Raw genomic sequence first — 26,611 nt, forward strand, 5'->3', positions numbered from 1 at the left:
CCAGCATGTGCCAGAAACTTGGAAAAAGAGAGAAAAAAAAACAGTGAACAGACTTAACTGTCAAATATTAAGTAACCAGAGGGTGCAGGTCCCCTGCCCCCATAAGCAATAGATTAGGCAATGCTTGCCCTGCCGGTAGAAACTTCTCAGCTTAAGTCGCTGGCTGCCTGTCCTGTACATTTATCCAGTATCCGACCCAGGGCTGCGTCCGCCCGGTCTTTCTCCAGCCCCACGATCCAGGGTGCCAATGTAAGCTTTTAAGTCAGCGACCTCACTAAACCATCTGGGTCCTCCAGGTGTACTTACACGGACCTTCGCTGGGTAAACTACCACAGCTCTCTGACCCAGATTAAACAACTGTGCACACAGTGGGGAGAAAGCCCTGCGCTGTGCAGATAGGGCCCCTGAAAAGTCTTGGAAGATCAGAATCTTCTTTCCCTCATACAACAACGCTTTCCCCCCACGGCTGGCCTGCAGGATCGCTACTTTCTGAGCATAATTTAACAGTTTTATTATTACTACGCGTGGGTTTTCTTGCTGAGCCCTTTTCCTCCCCAACCGGTGAGCTCTTTCTATTCTCAGGGGACTGTGCTCACTGCCCAGAGACAGTTCGCGAATCAACCAGTTTTCTATTTTTGGGGGCAAATCTCGATCCCCAATTTCCTCTGGGAGGCCTACCAGACGTAGATTGGACCTCCTGGACCTGTTTTCAAGGTCTTCAATACACGCTGTGTGTCGGGTGATCTCCGCACGTAGCTCCGCTACCTCTGACCGCGTGGCCTGGGCGCCATCTTCGCCGTCCGAAACCCGTTGCTCTAGGGATGAGAATCGCGCCTCATAGCCAGCAAGCGCTGCGGTCACCTCGCCGAGTTGGGACGAAAGTTTTTTAAACTCTGGCTCCAGTGCCTCTACTACCGCGGTGCGAAGATCTGCCCAGCTCGCTGGTGCCGGTAGGTCCGCCATGCTGTGTTCCTCCTCAGAGGCCGAGTCAGTAGGCCTGACTTTTTCTTTGGCGCCGTGCGGGTCGACATCTGGCTACCGTTCCGCTCACCAATAATAGCCGCTGGGATATTGAGAGACTTCTACGCAAAAATGAACAGCAAATAGGGCCGGATGGGGTTAGATTAGAAATCAGGGAGCCCGAGAGGGTCGGCTACATCCGCTCCCTCTCACGTGTCACGTGATCTCCCCCTTGTCCCAGATCTTTAGTGACATTGGGAATAGATTGGAGAAGCATCTCGGGTCTCTCGCTCTACCAAATAAGCAAGGGGAGCCACTGAGGGGACGTCTCCAGCAATTCTTGTTCAGTTACTGTTCTTTGTGAACCGGGGTGATATGTATATTATACAGGAACCTCCGGTATATAAATCATTTAAATAAATAAAAATAAATAAGTTCTTGCCACTGTTTGAGTGCGGATTCCCCAGGCCTTTCCTCTAAAGATTTCAACAGAGAGGCCACAAAACAGTTTTGAAAATTAGGCACCTCCAAGCCCCCTAGATCTCTAATTTTTGAAGAATCAGTTTTGCCACCCTCGGGGTCTCTTTCTCTGAATGTAACTGAATATCTTACTTTGAACTTGTTTAAGCATCGCATCAGGTGTTATCACCAGACCAGTACAACATTAATTACCCTTAAGGTCACAGCGAGCAATCCAGCCTTCCAGAGGCCTTCACCCCTTCCACCAGAAGAGGACCAGAAGCCTCATCTACATATCCTATCCAGCAGCCCCAGGGTAAGGACTCCAGAGGTCACTGGGTGCGAACCAGGCTTCAAGAGGCCCACACCCCTTCCAGCAGAAGAGGTCTGGAAGCCTCATCTACATCCCTGCGGTGTACCGCAGGGATCGGTGTTGGGACCGGTCCTTTTCAATATCTTTGTGAGCGACATTGCGGAAGGGATAGAAGGTAAGGTATGTCTTTTTGCGGATGACACTAAGATCTGCAACAGAGTGGACACGCCGGAAGGAGTGGAGAGAATGAGACGGGATTTAAGGAAGATGGAAGAGTGGTCGAAGACATGGCAGCTGACATTCAATGCCAAGAAGTGCAAAGTCATGCATATGGGGAGTGGAAATCCAAATGAACTGTATTCGATGGGGGGAGAAAGGCTGATGTGCACGGAGCAGGAGAGAGACCTTGGGGTGATGGTGTCTAATGATCTGAAGTCGGCGAAACAATGTGACAAGGCGATAGCTAAAGCCAGAAGAATGCTGGGCTGCATAGAGAGAGGAATATCGAGTAAGAAAAGGGAAGTGATTATCCCCTTGTACAGGTCCTTGGTGAGACCTCACCTGGAGTATTGTGTTCAGTTCTGGAGACCGTATCTCCGAAGAGACAGAGACAAGATGGAGGCGGTCCAGAGAAGGGTGACCAAAAAGGTGGAAGGTCTTCATCAAATGACTTATGAGGAGAGATTGAAGAATCTAAATATGTACACCCTGGAGGAAAGGAGGAGCAGAGGTGATATGATACAGACTTTCAGATACTTGAAAGGTTTTAATGATCCAATGACAACGACAAACCTTTTCCATAGGAAAAAAATCAGCAGAACCAGGGGTCACGATTTGAAGCTCCAGGGAGGAAGATTCAGAACCAATGTCAGGAAGTATTTCTTCACGGAGAGGGTGGTGGATGCCTGGAATGCCCTTCCAAAGGAAGTGGTGAAGACCAGAACTGTGAAGGACTTCAAAGGGGCGTGGGATAAACACTGTGGATCCATAAAATCAAGAGGCCGTCAATAAAGAGTGGGTGGCTCGCCAGAATGACGGCTACTGCCTGGAGATAATACCCTTATTCAATAAACATACACATGGTTACTGTGACTCCAACATCACTCTAAGCTACAACAGCAAGAGGAAATGTGGAAAAAAGGATTCGCACTCACAAAGTGGGGAGTAGCTGGCTTGTTACGGCGGTTACTACCCCAAACCAAATAAGCCTGATACTTCACTTTCAATGCATATCCAGCATAGCTCTCTGCTTCAACGGTAGGGGAGAAGAAAAACTGATACTTCACGCATAGCTCTCTGCTTCAACGGCAGGGGAGAAGAAAAACTGATATTTCACGCATATCCAGCATAGCTCTCTGCTTCAACGGCAGGGGAGAAGAAAAACTGATACTTCACGCATATCCAGCATAGCTCTCTGCTTCAACGGCAGGGGAGAAGAAAAAAGGATTCGCACTCACAAAGCGGGGAGTAGCTGGCTTGTTACGGCGGTTACTACCCCAAACCAAATAAGCCTGATACTTCACTTTCAATGCATATCCTGCTTCAACCGCAGGGGAGAAGAAAAACTGATACTTCACGCATATCCAGCATAGCTCTCTGCTTCAACGGCAGGGGAGAAGAAAAACTGATACTACACGCATATCCAGCATAGCTCCCTGCTTCAACGGCAGGGGAGAAGAAAAACAACCAATAAGGGCTGAATAACACAGTCTGGGTAAAACAAATAAACATGGGTGTAGCTTGCTTATTGCGGCGGTTACTACCCCTACTACCCCTAACTAATCAAGCTTGATATTTCACTTGGTTGCAGCTCCATCACTGCTCTCTACATTAATGGTGGGGGTGGAAGAGAAATAGAACCAAAGAGCTAAGAGAAACAGATAAGTATGAGAAAAAAATGTGAAGCTTGCTGGGCAGACTGGATGGGCCGTTTGGTCTTCTTCTGCCGTCATTTCTATGTTTCTATGTTTCTATATCCTATCCAGCAGCCACAGGGCAATGACTCCAGAGGTCACAACGAGTGATCCAGGATTCCAGAGGCCTGCACCCCTTCCACCAGAAGAGGACCAGAAGCCTCATCTACATATCCTATCCGGCAGCCCCAGGGTAAGGACTCCAGAGGTCACAGGGTGCGATCCAGGCTTCAAGAGGCCCACACCCCTTCCACCAGAAGAGGTCTGGAAGCCTCATCTACATATCCTATCCAGCAGCCACAGGGCAATGACTCCAGAGGTCACAACGAGTGATCCAGGCTTCAAGAGGCCCACACCCCTTCCACCAGAAGAGGACCAGAAGCCTCATCTACATATCCTATCCAGCAGCCCCAGGGCAAGGACTCCAGAGGTCACAGCGAGTGATCCAGGATTCCAGAGGCCTGCACCCCTTCCACCAGAAGAGGTCAGGAAGGCTCATCTACATATCCTATCCAGCAGCCCCAGAGCAAGGACTCCAGAGGTCACAGCGAGTGATCCAGGATTCCAGAGGCCTGCACCCCTTCCACCAGAAGAGGTCAGGAAGGCTCATCTACATATCCTATCCAGCAGCCCCAGAGCAAGGACTCCAGAGGTCACAGCAAGTGATCCAGGATTCCAGAGGCCTGCACCCCTTACACAAGATGTGGACTGGAAACCTCATCTACATATCCTATCTAGCAGCAACAGGGCAAGGACTCCAGAGGTCACAGGGCATGATCCAGGCTTCCAGAGGCCCACACCCTTTCCACCAGAAGTAAGGAAGGATCAGCTACATATCCTATCCAGCAGCCACAGAGCAAGGACTGCAGAAGTCACAGGATGCGATCCAGGTTTCCAGAGGCCCGAACCCCTTGTACCAGAAGAGGACCGGAAGCATCATCTACATATCCTATCCAGCAGCCCCAGGTCAAGGACTCCAGAGGTCACAGCGAGCGATCCAGGCTTCCAGAGGCCTGCACCCATTCCACCAGAAGAGGGCAGGAAGGCTCATCTACGTATCCTAACCAGCAGCCCCAGGGCAAGGGCTCCAGAGGTCTCAGGGTGCGATCCAGGCTTCCAGAGGCCTGTACCCCTTCCACCAGAAGAGGAAAGGAAGACTCATCTACATATCCTAACCAGCAGCCCCAGGGCAAGGACTCCAGAGGTCACAGGGTGCGATCCAGGCTTCCAGAGGCCCTGCGCCCCTTCCACCAGAAGAGGACCAGAAGCCTCATCTACATGTCCTATCCAGCAGTCATAGGGCAAGAACTCCAGAGGTCACAGCGAGTGATCCACGCTTCAAGAGGCCTGCACCCCTTCCTCCAGAAGAGGACCGGAATCATCATCTATTTATTGTAACCAGCAGCCACAAGGCAAGGACTCCAGAGGTTACAGGGCATGTTCCAGGCTTCCAGAGCCCCTGCACGTCTGGCAGCACAAGAGGACAGGAAGACTCATAAAAATATCTTACCCAAAGGCCTCTGGGCTAGGTATCCAGAGGTCACAGGGCATGATCCAGGCTTCAAACTCCACAGCCCCTGTAGCAAGGATCTGCTCTCCAGGTGATGAGTTGTGCTCTCGCATTGAAGGTGAGTCACCCAGGGCAACTTCCCTGGAGGGAAAATTTGGTCGGTCATCATAATTGGTGATTTGATCATTAAAATGCAGATAGCTGGTTGGCTAGTGGACGTGAGGACTGCCTGGTAATTTGCCTGACTGGAAGAAGGTGGCGAACCTCACGCGTCACCTAGATAGGATTTTAGACAGTGCTGGGGAGGAGTCGGCTGTCGTGGTACATGTGGGTACCAACGACATAGGAAAATGTGGGAGAGAGGTTCTGGAAGCCAAATTTAGGATTTTAGATAGAAAGCTGAAATCCAGAACCTCCAGGGTGGCATTCTCTGAAATGCTTCCTGTTCCATGCACAGGTCCCCAGAGGCAGGCAGAGCTCCAGAGTCTCAATGCGTGGATGAGACGATGGTGCAGGGAAAGGGTTTCAGTTTTGAAAGGAACTGGGGAACCTTTTGGGGAAGGGGAGTCTCTTCCGAAGGGATGGGCTCCACTTTAACCAGAGTGGAACCAGGCTGTGGGCGTTAACTTTTAAAAAGGAGATAGAGCAGTTTTAAACTTGAACAAGGGGGAAATCTCTTGTTTCTTTGAAGGATAGGGCATCCCAGGAGAGAGGTTCCAATAAAAGGAAAAGCAGTCCATGTGCCTATAAGTAAAGAATAACCTGAGCTAAAGGATTCCAAATTATCCCTAACAACTGAAAAGCAGGTTGTTAATACAAATAAAAAACACACGTTGAACTGTCTGTATGCCAATGCCAGAAGTCTAAGAAGTAAGATGGGAGAGTTAGAGTGTATAGCAGCAAATGATGACATTGACATAATTGGCATCACCGAGACCTGGTGGAAGGATGATAACCAATGGGACAGTGCTATATCAGGGTACAAATTATATCGCAATGATAGGGAGGATCAACGTTATGCCCGGGAGGGTATAGAGTCCAACAGGATAAAGATCATACAAGAGACTAAATGCTCAGTAGAATCTATATGGGTAGAAATCTCGTGTGTGTAAGAGTATAGTGATAGGAGTGTACTACCATCCACCTGGACAAAATGATAAGCTGGACAATGAAATGCTAAGAGAAATAAGGGAAGCTAACCAATTTGGCAGCACAGTAATAATGTGAGATTTGAATTACCCCAATTTTGACTGGGTAAATGTAACATCAGGACTTGCTAGAGACAAAGTTCCTGAATGGAATTAATGACTGCTTCATGGAGCAATTGGTTCAGGAACCAACAAGAGAGGGGGCTATTTTAGATTTAATTCTTATTGGAAGACAGGATTTGGTGAGAGCGGTAACGGTGGTGGGGCCACTTGGCAATAGTGATCATAACATGATCAAATTTGAATTAATGACTGGAAGAGGAATAATAAGTAAATCCACGGCTCTAGCATTAAACTTTCAAAAGGGACACTTTGATAAAATGAGGAAATAGAAAAAAACTGAAAGGTGCAGCTACAAAGGTTAAAAATGTAAAACAGGCGTGGACATTGTTACAAATTACATTTTAGAAGCGCAGTCCAAATGTGTTACACGCATTAAGAAAGGTCGAAGAAAGACGAAACAATTACTGTCTTGGTTTAAAGGCACAGTGAAAGAGGCTATTTTATCCAAAAAGGTCCTTCAAAAATTGTTAAAAGGATCAATGTGAAGAAAACAGGACAAAGGATAAGTATTGTCAAGTTAAGTGTAAAACATTGATAAGGCAGCTAAGAGAGAATTTGAAATCAAGTTGGCCGTAGAGGCAAAAGCTCATAATAAAAACCTTTAAAAAATTTTTTTTATGTATTTATACTTTATTAATTTTCTCAAACATTTTACAATGAAAAAGAATAAGTAAATAGGAAATGACAATAGCAATATTCCATAAGAAAACAAATATGAAAATAACTACATCTGTTATTCTACTAAGTCCACATTAATTGGGGAGCCTTAATAATAAAGAAAAAGATCACAAAAGAAATATTCAAAAACCTAATGAGTAAACTGAGAGTTATATTTTTAAATGACCATCAATTAAATCCAACATAGGTCAAACACCATCCCTCATCCCCCTTTATCAGTAAGGAATACTCCTGGAAGGCTCCCAAAAAAAACCTTTTTAAATATATCTGAAGCAGGAAAATTAAGAGGGAGTTGTTTGGACTGTTAGATGACCGAGGGGATAAAGGGGCTCTTATGGAAGTTAAGGCCATTGTAGAAGGACTAAATTAATTCTTTACTTCTGTGTTTACTAATGACAATGTTGCGGAGATACTGGTTCCTGAGATGGTTTTCAAGGGTGATGATTCAAATGAACTGAACAAAATCTCTGTGAACCTAGAAGATGAAGTAGGCCAGATTGATAAACTAAAGAGTAGCAAATCACCTGGACCAGATGGTATGCATCCCAGGGATCTGAAGGAACTAAAAAATGAAATTTCAGATCTATTAGTTAAAATTTGTAACTGATCATTAAAATCATCCATTGTACTTGAAGACTGGAGGGTGGCCAATGTAATCCCAATATTTAATAACAATTCCAGGGTTGATCCAGGAAACTATAGACAGGTGAGCCTGACTTCAGTGCCAGGAAAAATAGTGGAAAATATTCTAAACATCAAAATCATAGAGCATATAGAAAGGCATGGTTTAATGGGACACAGCATTTATTTACCCAAGGGAAGTCTTGCCTCACAAATCTGCTACATTTTTTTGAAGGAGTTAATAAACATGGATAATTATGAACCAGTAGATGTGGATATTTAGAAGGCGTTTGACAAAGTCCCTCATTAGGGGCTTCTAAGAAAATGAAAAAGTCATGGGATAGGAGACGATATCCGTTTGTGGATTGCGAACTGGTTAAAACAGAGGAAACAGAGAGTAGGATTAAATGATCAATTTTCCCAGTGGAAAACAGTAAACAGTGGAGTGCCTCAGGGATCTGGACTTAGACCTGGGCTTTTCAATATCTTTATAAATGATCCGGAAAGGAATACGAAGAGTGAGGTTATCAAATTTGCTGATGGTACCAAATTATTCAGAGTAGTTAAATCACATGCGGATTGTGATACTTTGTAGGGGAACATTGCGAGACTCAAAGATTGGGCATCCAAATGGCAGATGAAATTTAATGTGGACAAGTGCAAGGTGTTGCATATAGGGAAAAATAACCCTTGCTGTAGTTACACTATGTTAGGTTCCATATTAGGAACTATCACCCAGGAAAGAGACCTAGGCGTCATAGTGGATAATACATTGAAATTGTTGGCTCAGTGTCATGCGGAAGTCAAAAAAGCAAAAAGAATGTTAGTAATTATTAAGGAATGAAACATAGAAACATATAGAAACATAGAAATGACGGCAGAAGACGACCAAATGGCCCATCTAGTCTGCCCAGCAAGCTTCACACATATTTTCTCTCATACTTATCTGTTTCTCTTAGCTCTTGGTTCTATTTCCCTTCCACCCCCACCTTTAATGTAGAGAGCAGTGATGGAGCTGCATCCAAGTGAAATATCTAGCTTGATTAGTTTGGGGTAGTAGCCGCCGCAATAAGCAAGCTGCACCCATGCTTATTTGTTTTACCCAGACTATGTTATTAGCCCTTATTGGTTGTTTTTCTTCTCCCATGCCGTTGAAGCAGAGAGCCATGCTGGATGTGCATCGAAAGTGAAGTATCAGGCACATTTGGTTTGGGGTAGTAACCGCCGTAACAAGCCAGCTACTCCCCGCTTTGTGAGTGCGAACCCTCTTTTCTTCTCCCCTGCCGTTGAAGCCGAGAGCTCTGCTGGATGTGTGAAGTATCAGTTTTTCTTCTCCCCTGCCGTTGAATCAGAGAACTATGCTGTATATGCATTGAAAGTGAAGTATCAGGCTTATTTGATTTGGGGTAGTAACCGCCGTAACAAGCCAGCTACTCCACTCTTTGTGAGTGTAAATCCTTTTTTCCACATTTCCTCTTGCTGTTGAAGCTTAGAGCGATGTTGGAGTCAAGCCTGTGTATGTTTATTTAATAAGGGTATTGACTCCAGGCAGTAGCCATCATTCTGGCGAGTCACCAACTCTTCATTGGCAGCCTCTTGACTTTATGGATCCACAGTGTTTATCCCACGCCCCTTTGAAGTCCTTCACAGTTCTGGTCTTCACCACATCCTCCGGAAGGGCATTCCAGGCATCCACCACCCTCTCCGTGAAGAAATACTTCCTGACATTGGTTCTGAATCTTCCTCCCTGGAGCTTCAAATCGTGACCCCTGGTTCTGCTGATTTTTTTCCTTCGGAAAAGGTTTGTCGTTGTCTTTTGATCATTAACACCTTTCAAGTATCTGAAAGTCTGTATCATATCACCTCTGCTCCTCCTTTCCTCCAGGGTGTACATATTTAGATTCTTCAATCTCTCCTCGTACGTCATCCGATGAAGATCCTCCACCTTCCTGGTCGCCCTTCTCTGTACCGCCTCCATCTTGTCTTTGTCTTTTTGAAGATACGGTCTCCAGAACTGAACACAGTACTCCAGGTGAGGCCTCACCAAGGACCTGTACAAGGGAATAATCACTTCCCTTTTCTTACTCGATATTCCTCTCTCTATGCAGCCCAGCATTCTTCTGGCTTTAGCTATCGCCTTGTCGCATTGTTTCGCCGACTTCAGATCATTAGACACCATCACCGCAAGGTCCCTCTCCTGCTCCGTGCACATCAGCCTTTCCCCCCCCATCGAATACAGTTCATTTGGATTTCCACTCCCCATATGCATGACTTTGCACTTCTTGGCATTGAATCTCAGCTGCCATATCTTCGACCACTCTTCCAGCTTCCTTAAATCCCGTCTCATTCTCTCCACTCCTTCCGGCGTGTCCACTCTGTTGCAGATCTTAGTGTCATCCGCAAAAAGACAAACCTTACCTTCTATCCCGTCCGCAATGTCGCTCACAAAGATATTGAACAGGATGGTTAATAACACGAAAATGTCATAATGCCTCTGTATCGCTCCATGGTGAGACCGCACCTTGAATATGGTGTACACCTCTGGTAGTCGCATCTCAAAAAAGATGATAAAGGGGATGGAACAGCTCCCCTATGAGGAAAGACTAAAGAGGTTAGGACTTTTCAGCTTGGAGAAGAGAAAGAGGTGTTTAAAATCATGAGAAGTCTAGAACAGGTAAATGTAAATTGGTTATTTATTCTTTCGGACAGTAAAAGAACTAGGGGTCACTCCTTGAAGATAGGAAGTCTTTTAAAAGAATCCTCAAGACTCATTTCTACAAATTGGCCTTTGAAGCTTTTCTGCCATTTTATTCCTTGCTTGTTTGATCTCTGGCTTGAATTTTTTGTATTATTATCAGCCAAATATGTTTTTATTTTACATTTTCAGTTGATGTAGGTTTTATTATATCCTTCCCTCAACTATAAAAGAGTGGATAACAAATATTATAAATAGATAAATAATGTTTGCCTGCTTGCCGGGTACTTCTGACTTGGATTGGCCCCTGTTGGAAACAGGACCATGGGCTTGATGGACCCTCGGTCTGACCCAGTATGGCAAATCTAATGTTCTTATCAATATCCCCTTCACTTTGGACCGCTCGGTGATTTACTCTGCATTGTGCTTGGTAGGGGAGGGGAGGAAAAACATCATCGCATCCCTCATATCAGGCACCAGATTGCCTTGAGCTCCCCTGGGAAAACTGAGTTACCCTTACTGTCACCTTCAGTCTCTGGAAGTGCTGAGCTACCCCTGGGAGTGACAGAGAGAACGAGCCCTGACACGAGCTCCATCTACTGATGTAGAAGCTCAGCAGAGCCTCACATCTTCCAGGGGAGCTCTCATAAGAAAACCCCTCAGTCCCAGCCTCTCTCCTTACATCTTCCAGGGGAGCTCTCATAAGAAAACCCCTCAGTCCCAGCCTCTCTCCTTACATCTTCCAGAGGAGCTCTCATAAGAAAACCCCTCAGTCCCAGTCTCTCTCCTTACATCTTCCAGGGGAGCTCTCATAAGAAAACCCCTCAGTCCCAGTCTCTCTCCTTACATCTTCCAGGGGAGCTCTCATAAGAAAACCCCTCAGTCCCGGCCTCTCTCCTTACATCTTCCAGGGGAGCTCTCATAAGAAAACCCCTCAGTCCCAGCCTCTCTCCTTACATCTTCCAGGGGAGCTCTCATAAGAAAACCCCTCAGTCCCAGCCTCTCTCCTTACATCTTCCAGGGGAGCTCTCATAAGGAAACCTCTCAGTCCCAGTCTCTCTCCTTACATCTTCCAGGGGAGCTCTCATAAGAAAACCCCTCAGTCCCAGCCTCTCTCCTTACTAGGGATGTGAATCGTTTTTTGACGATTTAAAAAAATCGTCAGATAATTTTTAAATCGTCAAAAATCGTTAAGAGTCGCAATACAATAGAAATTCCCCCGATTTATCGTGAAAAATCGTAAATCGGGGGAGGGCGGGAAAACCGGCACACCAAAACAACCCCTAAACCCACCCCGACCCTTTGAAACAAATCCGCCACCCTCCCGAACCCCCCCAAAATGTTTTAAATTACCTGGTGGTCCAGTGGGGGGGGGGGGGTCCCGGCGCGATCTCCCACTCTCGGACCATCGGCGCCATTTTGACTGCCACTAATATAAATGGCGCCGATGGTCCGATAAAAAAAAACCCGCACCCGACCCTTTAAAATTACACCCTTAGCCTTCCCCACTCTCCCGACCCCCCCCCCCAAAACTTTTTACACATACCTGGTGGTCCAGGGGGGCCGCAGGGAGCGATCTCCCGTTCCCACGCTATCAGCTGCGCTAAAAAAAAATGGTGCCGATGGCCCTTTGCCCTTACCATGTGACAGGGCAAAGGTAGCGCCGGCACCATTTTGAATATTGGCAATACGGCCCGTGTGCAGGAGATCGTTCCTGGGCCCCCGCTGGACCCCCAGGGACTTTTGGCCAGCTTGGGGGGGCCTCCGGACCCCCACAAGACTTGCCAAAAGTCCAGCGGGGGTCCGGGAGTGACTTCCTGCACTCTGGCCGTATTGCCAGTATTCAAAATGGCGCCGGCGCTACCTTTGCCCTCACTATGTCATAGGGGCCGATGGTCCAAAAGACCCTGGGGGTCCAGCGAGGGCCCGGGAATGATCTTCTGCACGCGGGCCGTATTGCCAATATTCAAAATGGCGCCGGCGCTACCTTTGCCCTGTCAAATGGTAAGGGCAAAGGGCCATCGGCGCCATTTTTTTTTAGCGCAGCTGATAGCGTGGGAACGGGAGATCGCTCCCCGCGGCCCCCCTGCACCACCAGGTATGTGTAAAACGTTTTGGGGGGGGGGGGTCGGAAGAGTGGGGGAGGCTAATGGGGTAATTTTAAAGGGTCGGGGTGGGGGTTTTTTTTTTATCGGCGTTTGCCTCACTAAAAAAAATTAGTGATCAGATTTCCCCCCCACTCCCAGCCGAACCCGATCGTTAAAACGATCGGGCACACGATTCACATCCCTACTCCTTACATCTTCCAGAGGAGCTCTCATAAGAAAAGCCCTCAGTCCCAGCCTCTCTCTTTACATCTTCCAGGGGAGATCTCATAAGAAAAGCCCTCAGTCCCAGCCTCTCTCCTTACATCTTCCAGGGGAACTCTCATAAGAAAAGCCCTCATTCCCAGCCTCTCTCCTTACATTTTCCAGGGGAGACCTCATAAGGAAACCCCTCAGTCCCAGTCTCTCTCCTTAAATCTTCCAGGGGGGCTCTCATAAGAAAACCCCTCAGTCCCAGCCTCTCTCCTTACATCGTCCAGGGGAGCTCTCATAAGAAAACCCCTCCATCCCAGCCTCTCTCCTTACATCTTCCAGGGTAGATCTCATAAGAAAACCCCTCAGTCCCAGCCTCTCTCCTTACATCGTCCAGGGGAGCTCTCATAAGAAAACCCCTCCATCCCAGCCTCTCTCCTTACATCTTCCAGGGGAGCTCTCATAAGAAAACCACACAGTCCCAGCCTCTCTCCTTACATCTTCCAGGGGAGCTCTCATAAGAAAACCCCTCAGACATCATCCAGGGGAGCTCTCATAAGAAAACCCCTCAGTCCCAGCCTCTCTCCTTACATCTTCCAGGGGAGCTCTCATAAGAAAACCACACAGTCCCAGCCTCTCTCCTTACATCTTCCAGGGGAGCTCTCATAAGAAAACCCCTCAGACATCATCCAGGGGAGCTCTCATAAGAAAACCCCTCAGTCCCAGCCTCTCTCCTTACATCTTCCAGGGGAGCTCTCATAAGAAAACCCTCAGTCCCAGCCTCTCTCCTTACATCTTCCAGGGGAGCTCTCATAAGAAAACCACACAGTCCCAGCCTCTCTCCTTACATCTTCCAGGGGAGCTCTCATAAGAAAAGCCCTCAGTCCCAGCCTCTCTCTTTCCATCTTCCAGGTGGAACTCTCAGAAGAAAACCCCTCAGTCCCAGCCTCTCTCCTTACATCTTCCAGGGGAGCTCTCATAAGAAAACCCCTCAGGCCCAGCCTCTCTCCTTACATCTCCCAGGGGAGCTCTCAGAAGAAAAACCCTCAGTCCCAGCCTCTCTCCTTACACCTTCCAGGGGAGCTCTCATAAGAAAACCCCTCAGTCCCAGCCTCTCTCCTTACATCTTCCAGGGGAGCTCTCATAAGAAAAGCCCTCAGTCCCAGCCTCTCTCCTGTTCCTTCCCAGGCAGCTCTGATTAGGTGCCCCCAGTGTCTGCTCCTCATCAAACTGCTCCCTGCCTGTGAGAAGGAGGAAGGATGATCCTCTTTCATTGCATGGAGTCTCTTTGCTCTATAAACAGGCAGTTGTGTCATTGCACAGATCTGAGTGTGGAATATCCTAAAGTGTATATCAGCTGCTCATGATCTGTAGGGTGGAGCTAGAAATAATCTCTGTTTTGTTTCTCCTCTAGGATGTGAAGGACACCCTGAGCAGGTACAAGTTACTTTCTCATCTTTTCTATGCAGTTGGAAATTTATATTTTTGGTGATGGAGCTTGACGGGGATAAGAGGGGTAACAAAGGATGTTATTGATTGGTAAACTGGTGGGAGAAGTGGGATTTGGTTTGGATAAGTTCCTGGAGGAAACGTCCATAAACCATTATTAAGGTGGAGATGTAGGAATCCCCTTCTCACTGGGATGAGCAGCTTGGAATCTCTCTACCCCTTGAGATCCTGCCAGGTACTTGATGGACCTTTGGTCTGACCCAATATGGCAAAGTCTTATGTTCTTGTAGAACCAGCACCAACGCAGGCCCTGATCCCCTTCCCACTTGGGTAATGGCTCAGGCTGTGTAACCCGGAACCCAAACCGGGGAACAACTCCAGATAAACACCCCTACTCTCCTTAACTCTTATCCAGAATGCCAGAGCTAGAATTGCTGCAGCCGCTTTTATAAGCAGCAGGGGGGGGGGGGGCTATTCCAGCAATCTCAGTGGAGGAGCTGTTCTGAATAGTTCACTCCTCCCTCCACTAACTTTCCCATCCTAGCTCACAGGGTTGAAGACCAGGGCATCATCAGGATGATCCCATCTGCTCCATCTCTATCCCCTGGGGTTGAACACCTCCCAGAATAATCCCAGTCACTCTCTTACCTGTAGTTATATCTCATTCTCTCCTCCTGTCCCATGTCCATCTCCTGTGTTGAACATCTACCAGAATAATCTCAGCAACTCTCTTACCTGTAGTTATATCTCATTCTTTCCACCTGTCCCATGTCCATCTCCTGTGTTGAACATCTCCCAGAATAATCTCAGCAACTCTCTTACCTGTAGTTATATCTCATTCTTTCCACCTGTCCCATGTCCATCTCCTGGGTTGAACATCTCCCAGAGTAATCCCAGTGACTTTCTTACCTGTAGTTCTTACCTGCCTCAAGTCCATAAACAACCTTCTATCAAGCCTCAACTTGATCCTGAACACAAAAAAGACGGAATATCTACTTATCTCGCACGACGGCAATTTCACACAGCTTAACTCACTTCCTGCAACCCTTCCCTCTTTCTCCTCCGAAGTCAGAAATTTAGGAGTCCTCATGGATAAACAACTCAACTTCAAAAGCTTCATCAATAACACCACCAAGGACTGCTTTTTCAAACTCCAAGTCTTAAAACGACTTAGACCTCTCCTCCACTTCCACGACTTCCGTACAGTACTTCAGGCAATCATTTTCTCTAAGATAGACTATTGCAACTCACTTCTGATCGGCCTCCCTGCAAATACTATCAAGCCATTACAGATGGTACAAAATGCCGCTGCCAGGATTCTAACCAGATCCAAAAAATGGGATCACATCACCCCCATTCTGAAGATCCTCCACTGGCTCCCTATCAATTTCAGAATACTGTTCAAAGTTCTAACCATCACCCACAAAGCGATTTTCAACATCACACCTTTGGATCTCAAATTCCCTCTCAGATTGCACTTACCATCCAGGCCGGTAAGAGCAGCATACAAAGACACCCTCCAGGTTCCCTTTCTAAAAACAACTTCAGGATTGAGAGCCCTCTCAGCGTCTGGTCCAAAACACTGGAATTCTCTCCCTCCAGACCTACGGCTAGAACACTGCCCGGTTACTTTTAAGAAAAGACTCAAAACCTGGTTGTTCAATCAGGCCTTTTCCCATTCAGATAATCCTCTGAATTAAATTCCTCCCGTTCCCCAGCAGTATTTACACCCTTCCTATTCATTTATATCTCCTTAGACAAAAAATTTCATGTCCAGATTTGGCCCCTCTACTTAGCTCCTGTTGCCTTCACTACGGTTCACATACCTATTCCTCACCCCACTAGCCGTTTATTATATTGTACAGTGACACCCTGATATGCCCCTCTGTTCCATGATTTCAGCTTGGTGCAATACCTTAGCGTCAACCCCTAGTTTTCTGTTTCTTAGTTCAAGACCTAAGCCTAAGCCTCTGCGATCACGGATGGATTACATTTACTCTCTCTGGGACACTGTTTTCTGTACAAATGTTAAATGTTTATTCTGCTTGTTTGTTGGTTAATAAGATATTTTATTATTAGTTCTTTGTAATTGTTCACATTTGAAGCTCTGTTAATGTTCTATGTAATTGCTTTCATTTACCGAAGCACTGTTTCTGTTCAATGTAAACCGAACTGATTTGTAAACCATTACAAGAATTTCGGTATATAAAACTGTTAAATAAATAAATAAATAAATAGTTATATCTCATTCTCTCCTCCTGTCCCATGTCTATCTCCTGGGGGTGAACATCTCCCAGAATAATCCCAGTGACTCTCTTACCTGTAGTTATATCTCATTCTCTCCATCTGTCCTATCTCTATCCACTGGGGTTGAACATCTCCCAGAATAATCCCAGTGACTCTCTTACCTGTAGTTATATCTCATTCTCTCCTCCTGCCCCATGTCCATCTCCTTGGGTTGAACATCTCCCAGAATAATCCTAATGACTCTCTTACCGGTAGTTATATCTCATTCTCTCCTCCTGTCCCATGTCTATCTCCTGGGGTTTAACCTCTCCGAGAATAATCCCAGTGACTCTCTTACCTGTAGATGTCAGAATGCAGAGTTTCCAGAACCAGAGGCTGTTTCTACTGACCTGAGATTGGATTTCCCACTGAGATACCCTCAGCAACTGAAGAAAGTGATCACAAGCTTTGGAGGTAGAAGAATCTCTCTCTTTTACTTTTGCTTTATTTGTTTGTATTAAATCATTAGCAGTCAGAATGTGGAGTTTCTCAGATGCAGATCTGCAATCTGTCTGTACAGATAAGAGATTGCTCCTCTCTTCCCCTTCCTCTGTTTGTGGTCCTGATCCCGTTGTCTCCTGTCTTCCCCGATCTCTTATTTGTTCTCTCTCTTACATTTGCCAAAATCTCAAATTGCAAAGCCTGCCCTATGAAACACATTTTAGATGTAAATCTCTGAGTTCTCTCAGTATATTCTACAGAGGGACTTGTGGAGGAAGAGAAGGCAGAGAAGGGGATATGATTGGGACTTATAAATAATGAGTGGGGTGGAACGGGTAAATAGGGAACGGTTATTTACCCTTTCAATAACAATAGGACTAGGGGACATCCCATGATAGTAGCAAGCGGCAGATTTAATTCCAATCATAGGAAGTATTTTCCACTCGCAGCACAATCAAGCGATGGAATCTGTTGCAGGAGGACATGGTTAAGGGACGTAGCATGGGGGGATCAGAAGAGGATTGGAGAAGTCCCTGAAGGAAAAGTCCATAAAGAGTTATTAGCCAGGTGGCCTCAGGAAAGCCGGCGCTTATCCCTGGGAGTGAGATACAAGAAATGGATCAACTATTGGGGGTCTGCCGGGTACTCGTGCCCCAGACTGGCACTGTCAGACAGGATGCTGGGCTCGATGGACCTCGTCTGACCCAGCAGGGCACTTCTTATGTTCTTATGGAAATAATAAATATCATTTACACTCTCCTACTCTCAGTTATGTATAAGGTGAAGGGAATTCGTTTTTGTTATAAAGAAATATATAGAAGTGTACAGCTCAATATTCAAAATCTGAGCCGTGCAAACCCCCTAACCCCCGCCAAGCCCCCTCCCATAGAGTAAAATGTGCCAGGGGGATCTCAGATCCTTGCAGCCCCTCTCCCCACCCCCTCTCACAAAACCCTCCCCCTCTCCGGGAGCAGCAGAAATCCTGCTGGGGGTGAGGGAAACTCTTATATGCTTACGGTGCTTCCAGGACTTTTCTGCTACGACGAGCGCTGGAAGCGTAAGCAGCCCTCAGATTTAGGGAAGTAGATTCAGAGGAACATTTATCCCACTAATCATACAGCACAAGTTATCCCACTAACTTTACATGATAAAATGTCCAGTAACCTGCCTGCTGAATATGACCCCCATGTAATATTTAACTTTATAGACAGATAAGTCATCACTTTACTGTGAATACTGTGTTTTACCAACAGAGAGAGCAGCTCAGTCCATCTCTCACTCACTTCCTACTGAATATGACCCCCATGTAATATTTAACTTTATATACAGATAAGTCATCACTTTACTGTGAATATTGTGTTTTACCAACAGAGAGAGCAGCTCAGTCCATCTGTCACTCACTTCCTACTGAATATGACCCCCATGTAATATTTAACTTTATAGACAGATAAGTCCTCACTTTACTGTGAATATTGTGTTTTACCAACAGAGAGAGCAGCTCAGTCCATCTGTCACTCACTTCCTACTGAATATGACCCCCATGTAATATTTAACTTTATATACAGATAACTCCTCACTTTACTGTGAATATTGTGTTTTACCAACGAGAGAGCAGCTCAGTCCATCTGTCACTCACTTCCTACTGAATATGACCCCCATGTAATATTTAACTTTATACACAGATAAGTCCTCACTTTACTGTGAATATTGTGTTTTACCAACAGAGAGAGCAGCTCAGTCCATCTGTCACTCACTTCCTACTGAATATGACCCCCATGTAATATTTAACTTTATATACAGATAACTCCTCACTTTACTGTGAATATTGTGTTTTACCAACAGAGAGAGCAGCTCAGTCCATCTGTCACTGACTTCCTACTGAATATGACCCCCATGTAATATTTAACTTTATATACAGATAAGTCATCACTTTACTGTGAATATTGTGTTTTACCAACAGAGAGAGCAGCTCAGTCCATCTGTCACTCACTTCCTACTGAATATGACCCCATGTAATATTTAACTTTATATACAGATAAGTCATCACTTTACTGTGAATATTGTGTTTTACCAACAGAGAGAGCAGCTCAGTCCATCTGTCACTCACTTCCTACTGAATATGACCCCCATGTAATATTTAACTTTACATACAGATAAGTCCTCACTTTACTGTGAATATTGTGTTTTACCAACAGAGAGAGCAGCTCAGTCCATCTGTCACTCACTTCCTACTGAATATGACCCCATGTAATATTTAACTTTACATACAGATAAGTCCTCAACTTTACTGTGAATATTGTGTTTTACCAACAGAGAGAGCAGCTCAGTGCATCTGTCACTCACTTCCTACTGAATATGACCCCCATGTAATATTTAACTTTATATACAGATAAGTCCTCACTTTACTGTGAATATTGTGTTTTACCAACAGAGAGAGCAGCTCAGTGCATCTGTCACTCACTTCCTACTGAATATGACCCCCATATAATATTTAACTTTATATACAGATAAGTCATCACTTTACTGTGAATATTGGGTTTTACCAACAGAGAGAGAAGCTCAGTCCATCTGTCTCTCAGATCCTTTCCACTCCCCCTGTGGTCTGTCCATGATCGCCCCCAACCCCCTTCCTCCTCAGCAGGTTTTGCTGCAAGAAATGCATGTGAATATTTGGAAATTCATCTAACTGTGTACTCTTCCTCCTCTGACCTGATCATCCAGCTCCCTACCATGAGAATGCTCCATTTAACATATTAACAACCCACAGAAATGCCTCCATGCACTGCATTCATCTTTAGTACCCTCCCCCAAGAACATCTCCACTCACTGCATGCATCTTTAGCATCCTCTTCCCGGGAATGTCTCCACTCACTGCATTCATCTTTAGTACCCTCCCCCGGGAACATCTCCACTCACTGCATGCATCTTTAGCACCCTCCCCCCAGGAACATCTCCACTCACTGCATGCATCTTTAGCACCCTCCCCCCGGGAACATCTCCACTCACTGCATGCATCTTTAGCACCCTCCCCCCGGGAATATCTCCACTCACTGTATGCATCTTTAGCACCCTCCCCCTTGGAACATCTCCACTCACTGCATGTATCTTTAGCACCCCCACCCCCAGGGAACATCTCCACTCACTGCAGTCATCTTTAGCACCCTCCCCCCGGAAACATCTCCACTCACTGCATGCATCTTTAGCATCCTCCCCCCGGGAACATCTGCACTCACTGCATGCATCTTTAGGACCCTCCCCAGGAACATCTCCACTCACTGCATGCATCTTTAGCATCCTCTCCCCAGGAACATCTCCACTCACTGCATGCATCTTTAGAACCCTCCCCCACGGAAACATCTCCACTCACTGCATGCATCTTTAGCACCCTCCCCCCGGTAACATCTCCACTAACTGCATGCATCTTTAGGACCCTTCCCAGGAACATCTCCACTCACTGCGTGCATCTTTAGCACCCTCCCCCCAGGAACCTCTCCATTCACTGCGTGCATCTTTAGCACCCTCCCCAGAAACATCTCCACTCACTGCATGCATCTTTAGCACCCTCCCCCAGGAAACATCTCCACTCCCTTCGTGCATCTTTAGCACCCTCCCCCTGGGAACAACTCCACTCACTGCATGCATCTTTAGCACCCTCCCCTCAGGAACATCTCCACTCACTGCATGCATCTTTAGCATCCTTCCCCCGGGAACATCTCCACTCACTGTATGCATCTTTAGCACCCTCCCCCCGGGAAAATCTCCACTGACTGATGCATCTTTAGCACTCTCCCCCCGAGAACATCTCCACTCACTGCATGCATCTTTAGCACCCTCCCCCCGGGAACATCTCCACTCACTGCATGCATCTTTACCACCCTCCCCCCGGGAATATCTCCACTCACTGTATGTATCGTTACCACCCTCCCCCCGGGAACAGCTCCACTCACTGCATGCATCTTCAGCACCCTCCCCCCTGGAACATCTCCACTCACTGCATGCATCTTTACCACCCTCCCCCCGGGAATATCTCCACTCACTGCATATATCGTTACCACCCTCCTCCCGGGAACATCTCCACTAACTGCATGCATCTTGAGCACACTCCCAGAGGAACATGTCCACTCACTGCATGCATATTTAGCATCTTACCTCCAGGAACATGTCCACTCACTTCATGCATCTTTAGCACCCTCCCCCCCAGAAACATCTCCACTCACTGCATGCATCTTTAGCAACCCCCCCCCAGAAACATCTCTACTCAATGCATGAATCTTTAGCACCCTCCCCCAGGAACATCTCCACTCACTGCATGCATATTTAGCACCTTACCCCCAGGAACATCTCTACTCACTGCATGCATCTTTAGAACCCTCCCCCCCCCCCGGAAACATCACCACTCACTGCATGCCTCTTTAGCATCCTCTCCCCAGGAACATCTCCACTCACTGCATGCATCTTTAGAACCCTCCCCCCCGGAAACATCTCCACTCACTGCATGCATCTTCAGAACCCTCCCCCCGGTAACATCTCCACTCACTGCATGCATCTTCAGAACCCTCCCCCCGGTAACATCTCCACTCACTGCATGCATCTTTAGGACCCTCCCCCCGGTAACATCTCCACTCACTGCATGCATCTTTAGCACCCTCCCCAGGGAACATCTCCACTCACTGCGTGCATCTTTAGCACCCTCCCCCCGGGAACATCTCCACTCACTGCATGCATCTTTAGCACCCTCCCCCTGGGAACAACTCCACTTACTGCATACATCTTTAGCATCCTCCCCCCGGGAACATCTCCACTCACTGTATGCATCTTTAGCACCCTCCCCCCGGGAACATCTCCACTGACTGATCCATCTTTAGCACTCTCCCCCCGAGAACATCTCCACTCACTGCATGCATCTTTAGCACCCTCCCCCCGGGAACATCTCCACTCACTGCATGCATCTTTACCACCCTCCCCCCGGGAATATCTCCACTCACTGCATGTATCGTTACCACCCTCCCCCCGGGTACATCTCCACTCACTGCATGCATCTTTAGCACCCTCCCCCCGGGAATATCTCCACTTACTGCATATATCGTTACCACCCTCCTCCCGGGAACATCTCCACTAACTGCATGCATCTTTAGCACACTCCCCCAGGAACAAGTCCACTCACTGCATGCATATTTAGTATCTTACGCCCAGGAACATGTCCACTCACTTCATGCATCTTTAGCACCCTCCCCCCAGAAACATCTCCACTCACTGCATGCATCTTTAGCACCCCCCCCCCCAGAAACATCTCTACTCAATGCATGAATCTTTAGCACCCTCCCCCAGGAACATCTCCACTCACTGCATGCATATTTAGCACCCTCTCCCAGGAACATCTCCACTCCCTGCATGCATCTTTAGCATCCTCCCCCAGGCAACATCTCCACTCACTGCCTGCATCTTCTTCACCCTCTCCTGGGAACATCTCCACTCACTGCATGCATCTTTAGCACCCTCCCCCCAGGAACCTCTCCATTCAATGCATGCATCTTTAGGACCCTCCCCAGGAACATCTCCACTCACTGCATGCATCTTTAGCACCCTCCCCCAGGGAACATCTCCACTCCCTTCGTGCATCTTTAGCACCCTCCCCCTGGGAACAACTCCACTCACTGCATGCATCTTTAGCACCCTCCCCTCAGGAACATCTCCACTCACTGCATGCATCTTTAGCATCCTTCCCCCGGGAACATCTCCACTCACTGTATGCATCTTTAGCACCCTCCCCCCCGGGAACATCTCCACTGACTGATGCATCTTTAGCACTCTCCCCCCGAGAACATCTCCACTCACTGCATGCATCTTTAGCACCCTCCCCCCGGGAACATCTCCACTCACTGCATGCATCTTTACCACCCTCCCCCCGGGAATATCTCCACTCACTGTATGTATCGTTACCACCCTCCCCCCGGGAACAGCTCCACTCACTGCATGCATCTTTAGCACCCTCCCCCCTGGAACATCTCCACTCACTGCATGCATCTTTACCACCCTCCCCCCGGGAATATCTCCACTCACTGCATATATCGTTACCACCCTCCTCCCGGGAACATCTCCACTAACTGCATGCATCTTGAGCACACTCCCAGAGGAACATGTCCACTCACTGCATGCATATTTAGCATCTTACCTCCAGGAACATGTCCACTCACTTCATGCATCTTTAGCACCCTCCCCCCCAGAAACATCTCCACTCACTGCATGCATCTTTAGCAACCCCCCCCCCAGAAACATCTCTACTCAATGCATGAATCTTTAGCACCCTCCCCCAGGAACATCTCCACTCACTGCATGCATATTTAGCACCTTACCCCCAGGAACATCTCTACTCACTGCATGCATCTTTAGCACCCTCCCCCCCCGGAAACATCACCACTCACTGCATGCCTCTTTAGCATCCTCTCCCCAGGAACATCTCCACTCACTGCATGCATCTTTAGAACCCTCCCCCCCGGAAACATCTCCACTCACTGCATGCATCTTCAGAACCCTCCCCCCCGGTAACATCTCCACTCACTGCATGCATCTTCAGAACCCCCCCCCGGTAACATCTCCACTCACTGCATGCATCTTTAGGACCCTCCCCCCGGTAACATCTCCACTCACTGCATGCATCTTTAGGACCCTCCCCAGGAACATCTCCACTCACTGCGTGCATCTTTAGCACCCTCCCCCCAGGAACCTCTCCATTCACTGCATGCATCTTTAGGACCCTCCCCAGGAACATCTCCACTCACTGCATGCATCTTTAGCACCCTCCCCAGGGAACATCTCCACTCACTGCGTGCATCTTTAGCACCCTCCCCCCGGGAACATCTCCACTTACTGCATGCATCTTTAGCACCCTCCCCCTGGGAACAACTCCACTTACTGCATACATCTTTAGCATCCTCCCCCCGGGAACATCTCCACTCACTGTATGCATCTTTAGCACCCTCCCCCCGGGAACATCTCCACTGACTGATCCATCTTTAGCACTCTCCCCCCCGAGAACATCTCCACTCACTGCATGCATCTTTAGCACCCTCCCCCCGGGAACATCTCCACTCACTGCATGCATCTTTACCACCCTCCCCCCGGGAATATCTCCACTCACTGCATGTATCGTTACCACCCTCCCCCTGGGTACATCTCCACTCACTGCATGCATCTTTAGCACCCTCCCCCCGGGAATATCTCCACTTACTGCATATATCGTTACCACCCTCCTCCCGGGAACATCTCCACTAACTGCATGCATCTTTAGCACACTCCCCCAGGAACATGTCCACTCACTGCATGCATATTTAGTATCTTACCCCCAGGAACATGTCCACTCACTTCATGCATCTTTAGCACCCTCCCCCCAGAAACATCTCCACTCACTGCATGCATCTTTAGCACCCCCCCCCAGAAACATCTCTACTCAATGCATGAATCTTTAGCACCCTCCCCCAGGAACATCTCCACTCACTGCATGCATATTTAGCACCCTCTCCCCAGGAACATCTCCACTCCCTGCATGCATCTTTAGCATCCTCCCCCAGGCAACATCTCCACTCACTGCCTGCATCTTCTTCACCCTCTCCTGGGAACATCTCCACTCACTGCATGCATCTTTAGCACCCTCCCCCAGGGAACATCTCTACTCACTGCATGCATCTTTAGCACCCTTCCCCAGGGAACATCTCTACTCACTGCATGCATCTTTAGGATTGTCCCTCAGGGAACATCTCCACTCACTGCATGTATATTTAGCATCCTATCCCGGGAACATCTCTACTCACTGCATGCATCTTTAGCACCCTCCCCCTAGGAGCATCTTCACTCACTGCTTGCATTTTTAGCACCCTCCCCCCGGGAACATCTCCACTCACTGCATGCATCTTTAGCACCCTCCCCCCGGAACATCTCCACTCACTGCATGCATCTTTAGCACGCTCCCCCCGGGAACATCTCCACTCACTGCATGCATCTTTAGCACCCTCCCCCGGAACATCTCCTCTCACTGCATGCATCTTTAGCACCCTCCCCCGGGAACATCCCCACTCACTGCATGCATCTTTAGCACCTTACCCCGGGAACATCTCCACTCACTGCAAGCATCTTTAGCACCCTCCCCCCGGGAACATCTCCACTCACTGCATGCATCTTTAGCACCCTTCCTCGTGAACATCTCAACTCACTGCCTGCATCTTTAGCACCTCTCCCCGGGAACATCTCCACTCACTGCATGCATCTTTAGCATCCTCCTCCCGGGAACATCTCCACTCACTGCATGCATCTTTAGCATCCTCCCCCAGGAACATCTCCACTCACTGCATTCATCTTTACTACCCCCCCCCCCCGGGAACATTGCCACTCACTGCATGCATCTTTAGCAACCTCCCCGGGAACATCTCCACTCACTGCATGCATCTTTAGCACCTCTCCCCGGGAACATCTCGACTCGCTTCATGCATCTTTACCACCCTCCCCCCAGAAACATCTCCACTCACTGCATGCATCTTTAGCACCCTCCCCCCGGGAACATCTCCACTCACTGCATGCATCTTCAGCAACCTCCCCGGGAACATCTCCACTCACTGCATGCATCTTTACCACCCTCCCCCCGGGAATATCTCCACTCACTGCATGTATCGTTACCACCCTCCCCCCGGGTACATCTCCACTCACTGCATGCATCTTTAGCACCCTCCCCCCGGGAATATCTCCACTTACTGCATATATCGTTACCACCCTCCTCCCGGGAACATCTCCACTAACTGCATGCATCTTTAGCACACTCCCCCAGGAACATGTCCACTCACTGCATGCATATTTAGTATCTTAACCCCAGGAACATGTCCACTCACTTCATGCATCTTTAGCACCCTCCCCCCAGAAACATCTCCACTCACTGCATGCATCTTTAGCACCCCCCCCCCCCAGAAACATCTCTACTCAATGCATGAATCTTTAGCACCCTCCCCCAGGAACATCTCCACTCACTGCATGCATATTTAGCACCCTCTCCCCAGGAACATCTCCACTCCCTGCATGCATCTTTAGCATCCTCCCCCAGGCAACATCTCCACTCACTGCCTGCATCTTCTTCACCCTCTCCTGGGAACATCTCCACTCACTGCATGCATCTTTAGCACCCTCCCCCAGGGAACATCTCTACTCACTGCATGCATCTTTAGCACCCTTCCCCAGGGAACATCTCTACTCACTGCATGCATCTTTGGGATTGTCCCTCAGGGAACATCTCCACTCACTGCATGTATATTTAGCATCCTATCCCGGGAACATCTCTACTCACTGCATGCATCTTTAGCACCCTCCCCCTAGGAACATCTTCACTCACTGCTTGCATCTTTAGCACCCTCCCCCCGGGAACATCTCCACTCACTGCATGCATCTTTAGCACCCTCCCCCCGGAACATCTCCACTCACTGCATGCATCTTTAGCACCCTCCCCCCGGGAACATCTCCACTCACTGCATGCATCTTTAGCACCCTCCCCCGGGAACATCTCCTCTCACTGCATGCATCTTTAGCACCCTCCCCCGGGAACATCCCCACTCACTGCATGCATCTTTAGCACCTTACCCCGGGAACATCTCCACTCACTGCAAGCATCTTTAGCACCCTCACCCCGGGAACATCTCCACTCACTGCATGCATCTTTAGCACCCTCCCTCGTGAACATCTC

General features: G+C 48.0%; 1 protein-coding gene across 1 annotated transcript in view; it reads left to right on the forward strand.

The window, feature by feature from the left end:
• The window catches only part of LOC115082500 (E3 ubiquitin-protein ligase TRIM39-like), a gene marked incomplete at its 3' end in the record, with an annotated part of 50,050 nt that overhangs the window by 17,041 nt on the left and 6,398 nt on the right, over nucleotides 1-26,611 (forward strand). The window contains exons 5-6 of the mRNA XM_029586729.1: nucleotides 14,132-14,154; nucleotides 16,757-16,866. Coding sequence (XP_029442589.1) covers nucleotides 14,132-14,154; nucleotides 16,757-16,866 — 133 coding nt within the window. The remainder of the gene's footprint in view (nucleotides 1-14,131; nucleotides 14,155-16,756; nucleotides 16,867-26,611) is intronic.

The sequence above is a fragment of the Rhinatrema bivittatum genome, unplaced genomic scaffold, assembly GCF_901001135.1.
Source record: "Rhinatrema bivittatum unplaced genomic scaffold, aRhiBiv1.1, whole genome shotgun sequence".
Lineage (NCBI taxonomy): Eukaryota > Metazoa > Chordata > Amphibia > Gymnophiona > Rhinatrematidae > Rhinatrema > Rhinatrema bivittatum.